This window comes from Carcharodon carcharias, chromosome 32, assembly GCF_017639515.1.
Source record: "Carcharodon carcharias isolate sCarCar2 chromosome 32, sCarCar2.pri, whole genome shotgun sequence".
In the NCBI taxonomy this organism is placed as follows: domain Eukaryota; kingdom Metazoa; phylum Chordata; class Chondrichthyes; order Lamniformes; family Lamnidae; genus Carcharodon; species Carcharodon carcharias.
This window is the reverse complement of record NC_054498.1, coordinates 2,352,035-2,371,292: the sequence shown is the minus strand read 5'-3', so window position 1 is coordinate 2,371,292 and position 19,258 is coordinate 2,352,035. Positions and strand designations below refer to the sequence as shown.

The 19,258-nt window shown below is 45.5% G+C and overlaps 2 protein-coding genes across 5 annotated transcripts in view; one reads left to right on the top strand and one right to left on the bottom strand.

Moving 5' to 3' along the window:
- Positions 1 to 5,680, bottom strand: part of LOC121272092 (chondroitin sulfate proteoglycan 4-like) — an 84,996-nt gene extending 79,316 nt beyond the window's left edge. The window contains exon 1 of the mRNA XM_041178535.1: positions 5,621 to 5,680. The gene's annotated coding sequence lies outside the window, so the exon portion shown is untranslated. The remainder of the gene's footprint in view (positions 1 to 5,620) is intronic.
- A 983-nt stretch (positions 5,681 to 6,663) lies between these two features.
- LOC121271986 (E3 ubiquitin-protein ligase ARIH1) overlaps positions 6,664 to 19,258 on the top strand; it is a 53,424-nt gene continuing 40,829 nt past the window's right edge. The window contains exons 1-2 of one of the 4 annotated variants that reach the window (XM_041178263.1): positions 6,664 to 7,084; positions 18,515 to 18,582. In XM_041178263.1, the coding sequence (XP_041034197.1) occupies positions 6,797 to 7,084; positions 18,515 to 18,582 (356 nt within the window). In that variant the 5' untranslated portion in view covers positions 6,664 to 6,796. Of the gene's footprint in view, positions 7,085 to 11,516; positions 12,065 to 17,401; positions 17,471 to 18,514; positions 18,583 to 19,258 lie in introns of those variants that run through there. The other 3 variants (XM_041178264.1, XM_041178265.1, XM_041178266.1) reach the window with 3 other exon arrangements.

Genomic DNA, 19,258 nt, shown 5'->3' with positions numbered 1-19,258 from the left:
GAAAGGTTTAGAGCGCAAATTCCAGAGTTTATGGCCTAGACAACAGAAGGCACTGATGATGGAGCAATTAAAATGAAGGATGCTCAAGATACCAGAATTGGATGAACGCAGAGGTGTCGGAGGGTTATAGGACTAGAGGAGATTAGAGAAAAGGATGGATTAAGCCAGGGTGTGTTTTGAAAACAAGAATGAGCATTTTAAAATTGATGTGTTACCATCTACAAGATGCACTGCAGAAGCTCATCAAGGCTCCTTAGGTAGCACCTTCCAAATGCATGACAGTTACCATCTAGAAGGACAAGGGCAGCAGATACATGGGAACATCACTGTCATGAAAGTGTAATAATTTTCCTCTTTTATTATGAAGTAGGTTTATGGGGGTAAGTATAGTTGGGTCTGTCTGTGTGTGATTTAATTACATTTGTAGTCAAGCAGACTGCAAGTTTAAATCATCAAAAGAAGCTAGGTGCTTGACATGCTAATGAGTAAACGTGGATGCTGGGTTAGCATGTAAGGTGTGAAGGGAATCTGCAATTTTAAATAAGTGAAGGGATATTTGGATTTCAAAGGGATCCCAGTCTGTTTACAGCCAGCCAGACAAGCAAGGCTAAGGAATATGTTTATTTTTCCCAAAGGTTACTGGCAATATTGACACCAAAAGTTTTTATGTTTTGAGGAAGATAGTTCCAAAGACATACGGAACAATAGAATTTACATATTAAAAAGAGAGAAACATATATAAAGGAGAATGAAAGGCTATGTATCAGAAGGCCACGTAAGATCTAACAGGAGTGTATGAAAAGTTGTAATGAAGCCTCCAGCAGTTGTGCATAAGTCTGCTAACTAATGAAATGGAAGTTGGAGAAAAGCCATTTGGAATTCCATTGTCCAAGGTATTGTGTTAACTTGCTGAGTCTGTTTTAAATCTAAAATCTATTTTGGACCGTTGCCTTAAAGGGAGTATAACTGGAGGTCAGGTTTATAGGGAGTTTTAGAAGTTATTATAGTAGAAATTGTAGTCTTATGTAAGTGCTTGAAATCTTTTATTTCGATAAATATTTTAATTTAATTTCTAAAATCGCTAAAGGCCTTGGTGGACTTATTACTTCTGAATTCAGTGCATGCATCTCGTAATAAATACAAACTGCAAAACCATTGTGATAGCACGACCAAGTTTCCTGTGTGGATTTGGTCCGCCTGGCACACATCAACTTCCATATCATAACAAATTGGGGCTTTTTGCAGGATATTTGAAATTCCTTGATTGGTTTGGAGTTGGTGAATCTTAAGGTTATGAGCACGAGAAGCACATTGAATTCAGGAGTTGGTGTGAGGGATTTTTAAAGTGGTGAGACTGCAAAAATGGCTGTATCCATGGCTAAAACTTTTTTGGAAGAAGAAGAAGATATAGCTCTGATTGGGTTACAAAAAGTATCTAAGAGTAAGTTAACAGGGTTGGCTGATAAGTTGCAGTTGAGGTTACCTGTAGGGCAAGGAAAGCAGGCATAGTTGAAGCGATAGCACAGCATTTGAAATTGGAAGTGATATCTGACACTAGTGAGTCACAGCTGGAGGTAGTGAGACTTCAGTTACAAATGAAGAAGGTTGAATTTGAACTAGCATTGGAAATTTAAAAAAACCTGAATTAGAAGCAGCAGGAAAAGAAAGGGCAGAGAAAGAGAACGAAAGGGAAAAATAGAGAGTACTTCAAGTGCCTTCAGTGGTTTCTTGATATCATGTGGAGTCAATTGAACTGGCTGAAGACTGGCATCTGTGATCCTGGGGACCTCCAGAGGAGGCTGAGACAGATTATTCTGGCTGAAGATTGTTGTAAATGCTTCAGCCATGTCTTTTGCACTGATGTGCTGGACTACCCTATCATTGAGGATGGAGATATTTGTGGAGCCTCTGCCTCCCCCAGTTATTTGTCCACCAGGACTGCAGAGCTTTGATCCGATGGTTGTGGGACTATTTAGCTCTGTATATCACATGCTGCTTCCGCTGTTTGGTATGCAAGTAGTCCTGTGCTGTAGCTTCACCAGCTTAATACCTCATTATTAGGTTTGCCTGGTGCTGCTTCTGTCATGCTGCCATTGAATTGGGGTTGATCTCCAGGCTTACTGGTAATGGCAGAGTAGGAGATATGCCAGGCCATGAGATTACAGATTGTGGTTGAATACAATTCTGCTGCTGATGGCATGCCCAGTTTTGGTCTGCTATATTTGTTCTGAATCATCGACACCAACACCCATCTAGGACCCTCCGCCCCTGCCTGTCCCTCCGTCCCCACCCTTTCTTCCAGTCCCAATCCCAGCCGTGTATTCACTATACCCCCTGACCTTCCCCTCTCCGATGCTGAACGTTCAGTGCTCAGCAAAGGACTTAGTTTCAAACCCTTACGCCCTCACCTCAATGAATTTCGGGCTCGGCATGATGCTGAACTCTTCTTCCGCCGTCTTCGTCTCCGGGCTCACTTCTTTGGGCAGGAGTCCTCTCCCAGTTCAACGGATCCTTTTACCCATCTCCAATATTCTCCCTCCACCTGGACCCCTCCCTCTGGATTCTTACCTTCTCTCGATCTTTTCATTGAGAACTGTCGGCGCGACATTAGTCGTCTCAATTTCTCTGCTCCTCTCATCCATTCTAACCTGTCTCTCTCTGAACTTACTGCACTCCATTCTCTCAGGTCCAACCCTGACATTGTCATCAAACCCGCTGACAAGGGTGCTGCTGTTTGTCTGGCGCACTGACCTCTACCTCGCGGAGGCTGAGCGTCAACTCGCAGACACTTCCTCCTACCTCTCCCTGGACCATGACCCCCCACCACTGAACATCAAGCCACTGTTTCCAGGACTGTCACTGACCTCATCTCCTCTGGGGATCTCCCTCCCACAGCTTCCAACCTGATAGTCGCCCAACCTCGGACGGCCCGCTTCTATCTCCTACCCAAAATCCACAAACAGAACTGCCCCGGTAGACCGATCGTCTCAGCTTGCTCCTGCCCCACAGAACTCATTTCTCGTTATCTTGACTCCCTTCTCTCTCCCCTTGTCCAGTCCCTTCCCACCTACATCCGTGATTCCTCTGACACCTTACGTCACATCAACAATTTCCAGTTCCCTGGCCCCTACCGCTTCCTCTTCACCATGGACGTCCAATCCCTCTACACCTCCATCCCCCACCAGGATGGTCTGAGGGCCCTTAGCTTCTTCCTCGAACAGAGGCCCGAACAATCCCCATCCACCACTACTCTCCTCCGTCTGGCTGAACTTGTTCTCACGCTGAACAATTTCTCCTTCAACTCCTCTCACTTCCTCCAAATAAAAGGTGTGGCTATGGGTACCCGCATGGGCCCCAGCTACGCCTGTCTCTTTATGGGGTATGTGGAACATTCCTTGTTGCAGTCCTACTCTGGCCTCCTTCCACAACTCTTTCTCCGGTACATCGATGATTATTTCGGTGCCGCTTCATGCTCTCGTCAGGACTTGGAAAAATTTATTAATTTTGCTTCCAATCTCCACCCCTCCATCATTTTCACGTGGTCCATCTCTGACACTTCCCTTCCCTTCCTTGACCTCTCTGTCTCAATCTCTGGTGATAGACTATCCACCAATATCCATTACAAACCCACCGACTCCCACAGCTATCTCGACTACAGCTCCTCACACCCCACTTCCTGTAAGGACTCCATCCCATTCTCTCAGTTCCTTCGCCTCCGTCGCATCTGTTCCGATGATGCTACATTCAAAAACAGTTCCTCTGACATGTCCTCCTTCTTCCTTAACCGAGGTTTTCCACCCACGGTCGTTGACAGGGCCCTCAACCGTGTCCGGCCCGTCTCCCGCGCATCCGCCCTCACTCCTTCTCCTCCCTCCCAGAAACATGATAGGGACCCCTTGTCCTCACTTATCACCCCACCAGCCTCCGCATTCAAAGGATCATCCTCCGCCATTTCCGCCAACTCCAGCATGATGCCACCACCAAACACATCTTCCCTTCACCCCCCTTATCGGCATTCCGTAGGGATCGCTCCCTCCGGGACACCCTGGTCCACTCCTCCATCACCCCCTACTCCTCAACCCCCTCCTATGGCACAACCCCATGCCCACGCAAAAGATGCAACACCTGCCCCTTCACTTCCTCTCTCCTCACCGTCCAAGGACCCAAACACTCCTTTCAAGTGAAGCAGCATTTCACTTGCATTTCCCCCAACTTAGTCTACTGCATTCGTTGCTCCCAATGTGGTCTCCTCTACATTGGAGAGACCAAACGTAAGCTGGGCGACCGCTTTGCAGAACACCTGCGGTCTGTCCGCAATAATGACCCAAACCTCCCTGTCGCTTGCCATTTTAACACTCCACCCTGCTCTCTTGCCCACATGTCTGTCCTTGGCTTGCTGCATTGTTCCAGTGAAGCCCAACGCAAACTGGAGGAACAACACCTCATCTTCCGACTAGGGACTTTACAGCCTTCCGGACTGAATATTGAATTCAACAACTTTAGGTCGTGAGCTCCCTCCCCCATCCCCACCCCCTTTCTGTTTCCCCCTTCTCCTTTTTTTTTTCCCAATAAATTATAAAGATTTTCCTTTTCCATTATAAAAAAAAACCCACTAGAGCTATACCTTGAGTGCCCTACCATCCATTCTTAATTAGCACATTCGTTTAGATAATATCACCAACTTTAACTTTAACACCTATGTGTTCTATTGTACTATTGTTGTTGACATCTTTTGATGATCTGCTTCTATCACTGCTTGTTTGTCCCTACAACCACACCAACCCCCTCCACCTCTCTGTCTCTCTATCTCTCCGCCCCCCACACACACACCTTAAACCAGCTTATATTTCAGCTCTTTCCTGGACTCGAACTCAAGTTCTGTCGAAGGGTCATGAGGACTCGAAACGTCAACTCTTTTCTTCTCCGCCGATGCTGCCAGACCTGCTGAGTTTTTCCAGGTAATTCTGTTTTTGTTTTGGATTTCCAGCATCCGCAGTTTTTTTGTTTTTATCTTTGTTCTGAATTTACCTGATTGAGCACGGTGGTAGTGCCACACAACAAAATGGAAAGTATCTTCAGTGTGAAAACAGGACTTTGTCTCCATAAGGGCTATGCATTGGTCACTCCTACCAATACTTGAATGGACAGGTAGGTCACTGAGGGCAAGGTCAAGTAGGTTTAGTTGGTAGTGTTGCTACTGAGCTGGTGATGAGCTGAGTGTAAAACTATGAGAGACAGAGTGTGACAAGGGGCATGAAATCTTAGTTCATTGCATCAGCATGAAGCTGTGTAACAGTGCGTGTATCAGAGAACTGGGAGAAGGAAAGTGAGATCAAAAAGTGAGAGTCAGTGAGACAATATTAAAAAGTGTGAATGGAAGATATTTTTGTGTTCCATAACTTGAGAAAAATGCTAATGCAGCAGTTCCAAGTCGTTTATTTTCTTCTTTTACGCCAAACAACTCAGTTTTCAAAACTCACTTAAAATTTTCCATCAAGTCCAAGCCTTTATTTCTGGCTCATTTTCATCTCTCTCCTCCAACTCTGTTTCTCTCCATTTCCTTATCTCTTGACCCTCACTTTTTCCTCTCTTTCCCTTGTTACTTTCCCCATTTTCTTACCTCTTTATTTCTCCCGTGTGGATTTTATTTTCTGTTGCCTCTTTTCGTTGTTACTTCCCGGCAGTATTAGTGTGTGTGTGTGTGTGTGTGGGGGGGGGGGGGGGTGGGGTGGGGCGATCAGCCCGAGCTCTCAGACAAGGGGCTGGGGGACCCTGGAAAGTTGGCTGCCGCTGAATGTGTGTGTGTGTGTGTGTGTGTGTGGACAGCCTGGGACCTTGCTAAATACCGGTGACTGATTGTGTGCAGTCGTGACACGAGTGAGTGTAAGTGTGAATATGTGGATTGGCTGTGGAAGGCGATGATTTGAAGGTGGGAGCGTAAAGGTGACTGTGTGGGGGTGGGGGTGGGGGTGGGGGAGGGGGCGAGGGACAGATGTGGATTCATCAGTGAGAGAGAGAGGTGGACAATACTGAGTGTGTGGTAAATATTAAAACCGAACGTTGGAAATAAGTGTGTGTGTGTGTGTGTGTGTGTGAGAGAGGGGTGGAGAGTAACTGAGTGTTAAAGCGATCTGCCTGTGGGGACCTTCACAGCTGCGAGTCTGACAGAAACCGGGAGCCAACGGCAGCGGCCGTGCTCGTGCGGGTTTGGGGGAGGGGAAGACGCGAGGGCGAGGGGGAGGGGGTAATGGGCGGTGCGCGGGGAGGGGGTGGGGCTTGGGGGGGGGGGGGGCGGTGTCCGGGGGCTGGGTGGGGCTTGGCGAGCCGCTGCGCCGAGGTGGGGGTGACGTGAGTGGCGTGCGCTATGGGCGCGATACCCCGCGAACCGGTGACGTCACAGAGAGGTGGGGAGGTAGTAAGGGTGAGAGGAGGGGGAGGGGGGGGGGGGGGTAGGTGGAGGCAAGCAACTGTTGTGTAGCAGGAAGCGGCTCGCTAGCGGGGCGGAAGTGACGGTGTGGGTCCGGCGGGTGGGCGCAGGCTGCGGCGCGGGTGTCGCTGGGAGAGAGAGCGCGGCCCAGTCCCTTTGTTGCGGTAACGCTGCCCGGGGGGGGGGGTTGGGGGGGGGAGAGAGAGAGAGAGAGAGAGCGGAGCCTGAGGCAGGGACACCCCCACTCACACCCACACACACCCACACACCATCCCTCTCACACCCCCACACACCAGCCCTCTCGCACCCCCCACACACCAGCCCTCTCGCACCCCCCTCACACACACACACACACACACACACAACATCATGGACTCGGACGAGGGCTACATGTATGATGAGGATGAGTACAGCGAGGAGAGCGAGCCCGAGGATAACTTCGAGATCGGCGAGGTGGAGATGCAGGAGCCCGGCCTGGAGCCCGGGCAGGATGGCGACGGGGTTGGCGGAGGCGGCGGCGGCCTTGGAGGCCTCGGCGGGCTGGGCGGCCTGGGCGCCGAGCAGGAGGAGGAGGATTACCGCTACGAGGTGTTGAGCGCCGAGCAGATCGTCCAGCACATGGTGGAGTGCATCCGGGAGGTCAACGAGGTCATCGAGGTAAGGCAGAGCCGGCTAGGACGCCGCAGGAAAGCCCGCCGAAAGCCTGAGCGAGCAGGCCTCGGACATGGGGCCTAGCCATCAGTGTGATATAAGGAACCCGGCTGGGTAGGGAGTTCCCCTGCAGTGTTGGAAGAGGAAAAGTGGTGGTGGTGGTGGTGGTGGAAGCTGGAAAATGGGGAAGACCTAGACCTCGGGCAGAATGAGGGGAAGGCAAGAGGAGGGTAGTGAGCCAGTCTGTGTGGGCAGAATGAGAGAGTGATTTCTCCCTGCTTTTCATGGACTTGGTATGACTGACCAGTTTTCGTCAGGATTCTGGGCTTCACCGGGATTTTGATCAAGTGCCAGGGGGGCAGCTAGTTTTCTTTTTTGGTCAGTTGGTATGTATCTGATTCCAGGCTTTGTCGAATATATTGACATGAATTCTCTGCTCATTGTGTGTGTGGTACCATAATGAAATCTTCATGAACCCCTGACTGTTTCCAGTTATGTGAGTTATGTCAGTTGTATTTTTCCTCTGTGCTTAATATTTCTGGTTGAGGAAATTACCTGAGTTGGGGTAGTTCTAATTTATCAATGGGAGTTTCTAGAGTTTTTTTCTGCCTATGATTTTGATTGCGCTGCGGTTGAAATTGATATTTGGATCACTTGGAGCAACCAATGAGGTAGCGGTGGGGATGTGGTTAGGGGAAGAGAGAGTGGACCCTGAGGCAAGGACACCCAGTAACCAAGCTGGCTGCTGTTCATTCAGTTGTCTTCTCATCAATAGTTTTCTGCTATGTTGGTGTCCTGCGCTGTCCTTGCCACATCATACAGCCATCTTGATAAAAAAGAAAATCTAGTTACCCAAGTTGACAAGATCTTTGTGTTCTTGTGACCATTGCATACAACTATTGGCAAAGGTGTGATCTCACCACAAGTCAGCATATAGTTCTCTGTGTGCAACATTTGGAAGTGGATGGGAGCACAGAATATTGAGCTGGAGTTTTTTTATGTGGCAGTTTGACCGTCGGTTTGCAAGAGGTTCAGGTGAGAGCTTACCTGGAACAGATAATTGTATTGATGCTTTATTCGACTTTTTTTTAAAAATAAAGTTGTTGTAAGCATGTGAAGCTGCTGGCCTCCACACTTTGAACTACTTACAACTGATACATTGATGCCCATTTTCCATAGCCTAATGATGATAAAACCATTGTCGATTGTTGTTAAAACACACCTGGTTCACCATGTCCTTTAGAGAAGGAAATCTGCCATCCTTTCCTGGTCTGGCCTACATGTGACTCCAGACCCACAGCAATGTGGTTGACTCTTAAATACTCTGGGAAATGGCCTAGCAAGCCACTCAGTTGTATCAAACTGCTAAAAAGAATGAAACCGGACGGACCACCCAACATCGGCTAGGCACCGGAAATTATGGCAAACTCGATCCTGTCGACCCTGTAAAGTCCTCCTTACTAACATCTGAGGACTAGTGCCAAAATTGGGAGAGCTGTCTCACACACTAGTCAAGCAAAAGCCTGACATAGTCATCCTCACAGAATCATACCCTACAGATAATGCCCCAGACACCACTGTTACCATTCCTGGGTGTGTCCTGTCCCACTGGCAGGACAGACACAGCAGAGGTGGCTGCACCATGATATACAGTCGGGAGAGAGTTGCCTTGGGAGTTCTCAACATCGACTCCAAATCCCATGAAGTCTCATGGCATCAGGTCAAACATGGGCTAGGAAACTCCTGTTGATTACCATGTGCCGCCTCTCCTCAGCTGATGAATCAATGCTCCTCCATCTTGAACACCACTTTGGGGAAGGCTGGAGGGTGGCAAGGGCACAGAATGTATTCTGGGTGGGGTCTTCAATGTCCATCACCAAGCTGGCCGAGTCCTGAAGGCCTGGGTCTGTGGCAGGCGGTGAGGGAACCACCAAGACTGAAATACTTGACCCCAACCTGCTTGCCACAGATGCATCTGTCCGGTAGGAGGGACTGCCATGTGATCCTTGTGGAAACGAAATCCCATCTTCAAGTTGAGGATACCCTCCATCATAAAAACAAAAAAACTGCGGATGCTGGAAATCCAAAACAAAAACAGAATTACCTGGAAAAACTCAGCAGTTCTGGCAGCATCGGCGGAGAAGAAAAGAGTTGACGTTTCGAGTCCTCATGACCCTTCGACAGAGCCCTCCATCATGTTTGACACTACCACTGTGCTAACGGATAGATTTCGAACAAATCTAGCAACTCAAGACTGAGCATCCACGAGGCATTGTGGGCCATCAGCAGCAGCAGAATTGTACTCAACCTCAATCTGTAACCTCATGCCCTGCCATATCCTCCATTACCATCAAGCCAGGGAACTAATCCTGATTTGATGAAGAGTGCAAGAGGGCATACCTAAAAATGAGGTGTCAACCTGGTGAAGCTATAACACAGGACTACTTTTGTGCCAGACAGCGTAAGCAACAAGTGATTGAGCTAAGCGATTCCACAACAAATGGATCAGATCTAAGCTCTGCAGCCCTACCACATCCAGTCTTGAATAGTGGTGGACAATTAAACAGCTCACTGGAGGAGGAGTCTCCACAAACATCCCCATCCTTAGTTATGGGGGAGTCTAACACATCAGTGCAAAAGATAATGTTGAAGCATTTGCAAGAATTTTCAGCCAGGTCTTGAGTGGATGATCCATTTCTGCCTCCAGAGGTCCCCAGCATCACAGGTGCCAGTTTTCAACCAGTTCGATTCACTCCATGTGATATGAAGAAATAGTCTATGGCACTGGATACTGCAAAGGCTATGGGCCCTGACAACATTCTGGCAATACTGAAGACTTGTACTCCAGAACTTGTTGACCCCTAGCCAAGCTGTTTGAGTACAATCTACTTGCCAATGTGGAAAATCACCCGGGTACGTCCTGTACACAAAAAGCACGGCAAAACCAACCTGACCAATTACCGCCCATCAGTCTACTCTTGATCATCAGTAAAGTGATGGAAGGGATCATCAATAATGCTATCAAGTGGCACTTGCTTAGCAATAACCTGATCTGTTTGGGTTCTGCCAGGGTCACTCAGCTCCTGACCTCAGTACAGCCTGGGTTCAAACATGGAAAAACAGCTGAACTCCAAAGGTGCAGAGAGAGTGACTGCCCTTGATATCAAAGCCACATTTGACAGAGTGTAACATCAAGGAGCCCTATCAAAACTGGAGTCAATGGGAATCGGGGGTGGGGAAAAACTCTCCACTGGTTGGGGTCATACCTAGCACAAAGGAAGATGGCTGTGGTTGTTGGAGGCCAATCATTTCAGTTCCAGGACATCACTGCAGGAGTTCCCCGGGTTAGTGTCCTCAGCCCAACCATCTTCAGCTGCTTCATCATTGACCCCCCTTCCATCATAAGGTCAGAAGTGGGGATGTTCGCACAACGTTCAGCACCATTTGCGACTCCTCACACTGAAACAGCCCATGTCCAAATGCAGCAAGACCTGGACAATATCCCAGCTTGGGCAGACAAGTGGCAAGTAACATTTGCACCACACAAGTGCCAGGCAATGCCCATCTCCAACAAGAGAGAATTTAACCATCGGCCCTTGACTTCAAAAGCATTACCATCACTGAATCCACCACTATCAACATCCTGGGGGTTACCATTGACCAGAAACTGAACTGGACTAGCCATATAAGTACAAGAGCAGATCAGAGGCAAGGAACCTGGTGACGAGTAACTCACCTCCTGACTCGCGAAAGCCTGTCCATCATCTACAAGCACAAGTCAGGAGTGTGATGGAATATTCTCCGCTTGCCTGTATGAATGTGGCTCCAACAACACTGAAGAAGCTTGACCCCATCTAGGATAAAGCAGCCCACTTGATTGGTACCCCACCCACAAACATTCACTCCCTCCATCACCGACGCACAGTAGCAGCAGTGTGTACCATCTGCAAGATGCACTGCAGGAACTCGCCAAGGTTTGTTAGACAGCATCTTCTAATCCCATGACCGCTAACGTCTAGAAGAACAAGGGCAGCAGATGGATGGGAACACCATTACCTGGAAGCTCCCCTCCAAGTCAGTCACTATCCTTTGAAATATATCGCCCTTCCTTCACTGTCACTGGGTCAAAACCCTGGAACCACCCCCCCAACAGCCCACATGGACTGCAATGATTCAAGGAGGCAACTCACCACCACCTTCTCAAGGATAGTTAAGGATAGGCAATAAATGCTGGCCCAGCCAGCGATGCCCACATCCCATGAATGAATTTTAAAAAAACCTCATGATTCTGCGACTTTGGATATCGGTTCTGACAAAAGGTCTTTGACCTGAAACACTGAATCTGTTTTTCTCTCCAAAGATGCTGCCTGACCTTCTGAGTATTTTATAGCATTTTCTGTTTTTATTAACCTAATTTTATTTAGTTCCAGCAGCTTTCCACCAACGTTAAATGGCTACATTTGATGCATGGTCAGGTTGGGGAAGTTCTGGTCTTATTGTTCTGAGTTTGTCAGTGCTGGATATTGTATGGACCATGGAGCAATGGATGTCTTTAAGAGAAGAAAAATTTTTTGTGACATGCCACCAAGTATTGATCATAGTGAAACACAATCTGGGAGAAGAAAATGAAATGAATTATAGTTGGAATTAATGAGCAATGTAGTGAACTTAGTCCTATACATTAAAAGCTACTCTTGGACCTAAGCAAAACAAAAGGTTGGGCTGCATGAAGATCTCATCGCAGTTCCCGACACTGAAAATGCACCTTACCATAAACACAGACTATATTCAGAGCTGATGGAAACATACTTTCTGTAAGGTTATGGTATCTCAATCTATACATGCAAAACCAGGAATAGCAGCCATGTTTGAATCTTGGGGTACCCATCATTAACATGCTGTGGTCGCCATTGACCAGAAACGTAACTGAAGCAGCTACATAAATACTGTGGCTCGTGGCACAGGTTGGAGGCTGGACATTCTATGGTAAGTGACTTAACCACCCTCTCTTCCAAAGCCTGTCCTCCATCTATAAGGCACAAGTCAGGGGTGTGTTGGAATACTCTCCGCCTGCTTGGATGAGTGCAGCTCCATAGCAATAAGCAATCTCAACACCATCCTGGACAAAGCCCATTGATTGGCACCATATCCTCCCACTTAAAGATTCAGGTTGCCTAATAAGTGGCCAGGTTTCAATAATCGGACCATGTCCTCTTGAAGACCTGAAGAGACGTTGAGTTTTAGTTGTTGCTCATTGATGTGCTTGGCAACACAACTTGGATTAAATGCCAGCACTGAAAGGTCACCAACCTTCTAGGATTCGACATGTTAGAGCAGTGAAACACACAAGTATTAATATAACTATTAGCAAAATCAGTATTTGAGTTTATCATTGGGTAATGGGAAGCCTAAATTTGCGAAATTTGTGGTGCCAGCACTAGATATTCTAGCTCAGTGAGCTCTTTGTTCAAGGACCAACTGCTTGGAGTTTTCAATTTACCAAGTGTGGATGAGTTATTTGCGATCAGATAAAAGTTAAGCCTGATCCAATCTTTACTTGAGATCGTGTCTATGGGGCTGATTGAACAATCAGGAGTGGCAAGTTTGTTTAAATCCTTCCCCCACCCTGATTTGTCAAGGCTGACCTTGAGGCAACCTTTGGAATTCCAGTTAACACACTGAACAGTGGTGGGGAAGTATCCTTTTGGAATTAACATCCAGCTGTGACTGGAACCTGACATTTGAAGTGTTGAAGACTCGTTTTGTTCAGCTGAAGGATTCAGCGTTCCATTAGAAAATTCAATTATGTTGCTTTCTTCTGTAGAGATCCCAGTACATGGATGAGCCTGGGGGAGGGGGAGCCAGAACTGCTAGGAGTGAATTCAATAACCTCTAGGGTGATGAAAATCAAATTCCCCAAGTTATTTACAAAAGCAATTGCTATTTTCAGGAGCAGCTTAATTGAGCTCCAGGGATGGGTTCCCAGAACTTAATGCCCAGATTCCAACTCAGTACAAGTTGATTGCTCTCTCCAATTTGCTCCCCATTTCTGGAACGTGCCAGTACTCGCTGGCATACAGTTTGATGCATACCAGTTGCACGTCTATTCATGATTCTAATGGCAATTCTTGCTCTTTTTGTAGATTTCAAAGGGATATTTGGACATGGAGGTAGAGGCACCATATTGTTTGTGTGCACACTTTCCATTGATCAGCCATCAGAATTTCAGCTGATTTCTTCACTCTTCAACCCAGCCTAAACCTAAGGATTAAATCTGGCCTCTCTGGCTCAGTAACAATCTGCCTTTTCTGATTAACCATCAGGAATATTTTTTTGAGTTTCATACACTGAAAGCACAGTTTTCAGTTTAACAGTTTATGTTAAATTCATAACTTAGATCCTTTGCCACCAGAAATGCAAATCTTCTGCATGGCTTTGATTTAATTTGAGGTATGTGTGGCTTAATTCTGCCTGTCGTATTATGGTTCCTGCATCAAGTGATGTCATTTTTGGTAAGTTACCTTGAGGCAAGTGCCTTGTGGATTAACCCTGATCAACCGATATTTTTATTTCCAAATGTCAAAGTAGGGTGCTCTGGAAAGTCCAGAGAGCCTTCCCTTTTTTCTGCTAGAGAGGAGATTGATTTCTTAGAATTGCCTTATTACCAAATGTGAAGCTGGGCAATCCCATGTTTCAGGCTGCAGTTAGCAGTAGCTTGACATACTAGGATTTAACACAAGCTGCTGGTGGGAGTATGTAGTTCTCTTTAATGTGTCTGCAGTACATCTCCAGGTTCTGTAATTCTAAACTTGGGTTGTGTTTTGAGGAAGCATTTTGGCCCAGGGAAATGTTGGGTTTACATGTTAGTTGCTGAGGAGCATTTTGAAGGGATGAACTAAATATTGTAAAATTTGAATGTTATTTTATTTGAGTTTATTTCCTTGTAATTTCTTGTGAAAGTATTGAGACCCTCCTGCACAGCAAGCTCAAGAGGAATTTAATATTGACACTTTCTCAAAAAGATCACAGATTTCCGTAGATGTCGTTAGAAGGATGGAACTTCCGATTTTCCACCCAAAATGAGCAGCTGATCAAAATAAACCTGTTCAGCTGGAGCACTTCAGGATGGACTTTAAATGGCATTAGAATCACAGACCTGGGTTCTAAACAGGGTGGATGGCTGCCTTCAGTTCACAACTAATGTTGCGCTGACCAGGATCAGTATGGATGATTTTTCCTTTGTTTGAGTGAGATGATGCTAAGCCTGCCTGCCCGTCATTACTTTTGAGCTTGTCACTATGGTGAGTGTGCAGCCAGCCTGCTGGCTGTGGTCCAATCCTTGGCTGCTCATGGTTAACTATCTTGTCGCTGTCTCCCAGAGGTGGCCAGGATGGCAGCAGTTTGTTCTTCCCAGCAGAAACTGAAATTTGTGCCTGGGTGGGGCTGTTTGCTTCTGAATCATGTTGTAGGCGGCCACTACTCATGGGAGCAAAGGCTTCCTACATTGTGTTGTTAGGGTTATTGTAAGTTTGACACATTCTGCCACGATCATCAAACAATCATTAAAATGGTGGAAGGTCCCTGATTAAATGTGCATTTAAATGTCTGCAGAGTGATGTATTGCTCTTTACCTTCTGCTCATACAGTGAGTGTATGGTCAGTAAATAGATTTTAATGTTTATTTGCTGTTGCAGCTTTCAATGGATTAGGATCTAAATTAACCAGATGGGTATGTTTACAATAATGTGGCAGAACCACACTTGCTTGGGCTTCACAGATCGGTTTTTTAATGAAAAGGATGTATATATTTATACACTATTATAGCTGTTAGTATGACTTTCATGTATTGTTATGTAAGGAGCTTCTTCTTACATTCTGTTGAACTGTGAAAAATACCTAACGATATATGTTCTGTCCTTCCAAACTTAGGCTATGTCCGGACGAACATGTTGAGTTGTGTGACATAGTGGTAGCGGTTTGAGAGGCTGTAAAGAATGTCACACACTTAGCCTTCTAAGTATGATCCCAATTCTCTGAAAATCTTAGAACATTGTTGGGTTAATTTATTTGGCATGCTTTGACACAAGTGACTGTTGAGATGATGATATTTAAAAGGGAACTGGATAAACATTTCATAGGAATGATTACAGAAAGATACAGGAAAGGGCATGGAAATTTGGATTTGAATGGATGGCTGAGCATCTGTGAATGTGTGTGCTATTTCCCATTAGAAAGCATTAGTTGCTCTAATCTTATATCTTGTCTGATGTATTGGACCATTCTACAGCAGGGGAAAAGGTCTCTGGGGATGTAATCCTATTAGGAGTGACTTAGAGGTTTGTTGCTAAGGTTTACAGCATACTCTGAACCCTTTGGTAGATGTGTTTTTGATGGTTCCCACCCATTCATTTTGTTCTGTGTAATGTATGTTATCTGGGCTGTAAGGTATTTGTGCCTTAGTTTGGTTCCAATGATCCATTCAGTTATTTTAAAACATGTTGTTGCAAAAACCAAGTTTCATAGGGGATGGGGGATTGGTGGTGGTGCTTGTCTGCATCATTGAGGTTTCTCGCCACATACAGCTAAGTTTTACTGAAGCTCAAGAAGGCCCCTGGAATCTTTTTCAGCAGCTTTGAAATGCTCTTGGCTTTTGCTTTGTGGCCTGCTTACTAGTGTGCTCCTGGTTTGTATGTCAGATGTCAAACACTTGGCCCAATGGTAGCACACTTGCCTCTGAATCAAACCTCTCCACAAAACGTGAGCATCTAATTTTGGCTGACGCTGTTGGAAGTGCTGTCTTTCGGGTATTAAATGCAAGCTTCCCCACGTCCTCCCCTATTGAGATGTATGTGGAAGATCCCACAAAACTGTTTGAAGAAAAGCACGCAGCTCACCTGGTGTCCTGCTCAACATTCCTCTGTCAGCCACCACCACCACCAAAACAGATTAACTATGCTTTTTTCTCACTTTTTTCTTTTGCTTGGCAAAATGCGTTTACTCTCATGCCAAAAATAATTCAATATTGGAAAATAAATGCTAACCTTGCTAGTGTTGCCCACATCTCATAAATAAATTCTTAAAAAATTAAAAATTAGCCACAAAGATTCTTGTAGAAGTCCAAACACAGTCCCAAAACTGCGTTTAACTTATTCAACTATTTTAACCAAATGCCCCGTCATTGCCCCATGATTGAAAGGGGCATAGGAAAGATTCCTGCATTAATGTTATCCACTCTACGTTTTTAGTTATAAAATGAGGAATATCATCATCATTCTTGAAGAACTGAATATTGTTCAAGGTTTTTGTAGTATGGCCTCCCTTACTTCCCACTCTGTCCCTGTTCATTGCAGATTCAGCAGATACAGGCAGAAAAAAGAAAGACAGATTTGTATTTCTGTAGTGCCTTTCACAACCGTAGGGTGTCCCAAAACGCTTTCCGCAGGCACTAATGTACCTACTTGTGAAATGTAGCCACATTGTGATGCAGGAAACACGCCAGCCAATTTGGTCCTTTTGGCAAAATGGGCAACACAGGAGATGTTGGTGTTGGTTTTTTTTGGACTTCCTTGTTCCTCTTAATCATAATGTAAACTGTGTCCCACTCTTGTCCCAGGTTCTTTCTTGGACATGAAGCATCTGAGATGTTTCATTTCTTTACTTGGAGTGTTTTTTGCTACCATCTTGCATAATGTAATCTGAAATACACATGGCATGGAAACAGTTCACATGGCACACATGGTACCTTACTCTTGAAGGAACAGTGTCCCTTCACCCGCCAGCATGGACCTTAACTGGGATAGCCGCATAAATACACACAAGATTAGATCAGAGGCTGGGTATTCTGTGGGGAAGTAACTCACCAGCAGACTCTGCAAAGTCTTTCCACCATCTCCAAAGAACAAGTCAGAAGTGTGACGGAACAGCTTGGATGAGTGCAGCTCCAGGAACACTCAAAGCACAACACTGTCCAGGACAAAGCAGCCCGCTTGATTGGCACATTATCCACCACCTTAAGCATTCACACCCTTCACCATCATCACACAGAGACAGCAGTGTGTTCAATCTATGCACTTCAATAGCACCTTCCAAACCCACCACCTCTACTACCTCGTAGGTTGGGGACACCACCACCTGGAGGTTTCCCTCCAAGTAACACCATCCTGACTTGGAACTATATCACTGTTCCTTCATCGTCACTGGATCAAAATCCTGGAACTCCCTCCCTAACAGCATTGTGCATGTGAATGCATCACATGGACTGTAGCGATTCAAGAGGGCGGCTCACCACCATCCTAAGGGCAATTAAGGATAGCCAATAAATGCTGTTCTTGCCACCAATCTCCACATCCCGCGAAGAAATTTTAGGTGTATACCAGCCATGTGTTAACCAAGGTAGGATCACTGTATTAATGGAGTGTTTTTATTTACAATTTTGCAATTCTAGATTTCTCAACTCCGAATTGTATGTGTGACGGTTGAGTCACACACTGTTCATAAGTTCCTGTGAGGTAGGGCATATGGTAATGCTATCAACTGAATAAATAAAATTGAATAAAAAGCTTATGTATAAAAATGCGCTCACTTATAACTAGGGTTGTTGACATTTTATGAAGACCATTGTATGTTTTTAATCATTCCATGTCATTTGGCCCTGAGTACACTAGTGTCTTATTACACAGCAACCTGAGACTCATGACCTCAGCTACCTTATAATACTTGATTGTGTTTGATGGATTCCTATACTTGTGCTGCTAGGTAGGGTGGGATTTTCCATGTTTACTCATTGTTAGGTGAGCCTGAAAGTCCCAGCTTTAAGGGTGAATAAAAGTCCGTTACTGATGGTGGCAGTGCTGAATGAGAAATTAATTTACACAACATCATATGTATCTGAAATAGCTGCGTTTTGCATAAAGCAGATCTCTCTAAAGTACACTGGCTGTTTACAGCAGCTGTTTTATGCCTAAACTGTATTAGTGGTGGTTAAGTGAGTAGTGCTGGGGGAAGCTCCTGTCTCCGTCAGCCAGTGCCGTTGAACCTTTAACTGCATGTACCAGTTGGAATAAGCAGACTGGGCTGTAATTTAACAACAGCTCCACAAATGCACCACAGCCTCAATCCTACTGTTGGCCTACATTATGTTTATTTGTGTGATGAATCTGCAACCTTCTGTCTCAAAGGTAGAAATTATACTTGAAATGCATCACGCAATATTTCAGTGCATCGACTGAAGTGTTTTCTTCCAGCTGTGGAGCTTTAACCCCAATTTGACAATACTGGATCTCATTCATATGTCAATTGTGTCCCTTATACAAAATTTAGTACTGGAGGAATTCCAGAGAACAGTTTAACTGTTGTCTGAAGTTAAAGATCTGAATCACAGGAAGTGTGTTTCAAACTAAGGAACTTGTGTAATTTGATCTTGTCTTTTACCTCCAGAATCCAGCCACTATCACGAGGATACTTCTCAGCCACTTCAACTGGGATAAGGAGAAACTAATGGAAAGGTACGTTGTCTGTGTGGGGAAGATAATGGGCCTATGTACCGTATAAGGGTGTCAGCTCTTGAGGGTAAGGGGCAATGTCAACATAATTTCATATGGTGGAGTTAATAGGTCTTCCCATCTAGAAACATCTATCTTTGGTAATTGGGTTGAATAATTTTAATGGGAAACAAACATAATGCATTCTTACAAGGAAAGGATCAAAGTTAGGCCCTGATGACCACAGATCCATTGTGCAAAGTCATGAAAATCACACTTGGCTGCAGCAGCCTGTTCCCTGGTCAGTAAGTTGACATCTGAGCGAATTGGTGCAATTTGTGATTTTTTTGGGTTATTGAAGGAGAGATTCTTGATTGCCAGAATGAAACTATAATAAGTGATTGGTATTGTGGCATCTTCTATAGAGTGAGACATCTTAACATCATTAAAGTTGCTATTAGATGTAGATCTTCTGTAGTTTGCTTGGTCAGAAATTGGTCTCTGAGCCAATTCCCTGTGTTTATATTGTTAAATCCTGATGGTAGACTCGTGGCCTCACAAACATGGAGTTGAGATTAGGGAGACATTTTGAGAAATATAAGTCTAGGGATCTGACATGAAGACATCAGCTTCCCAAGTTTCAAACGGTAGCACTAAATATAATATTGCCATGACAGGCTGGCTCACCTCTGTTGGCATG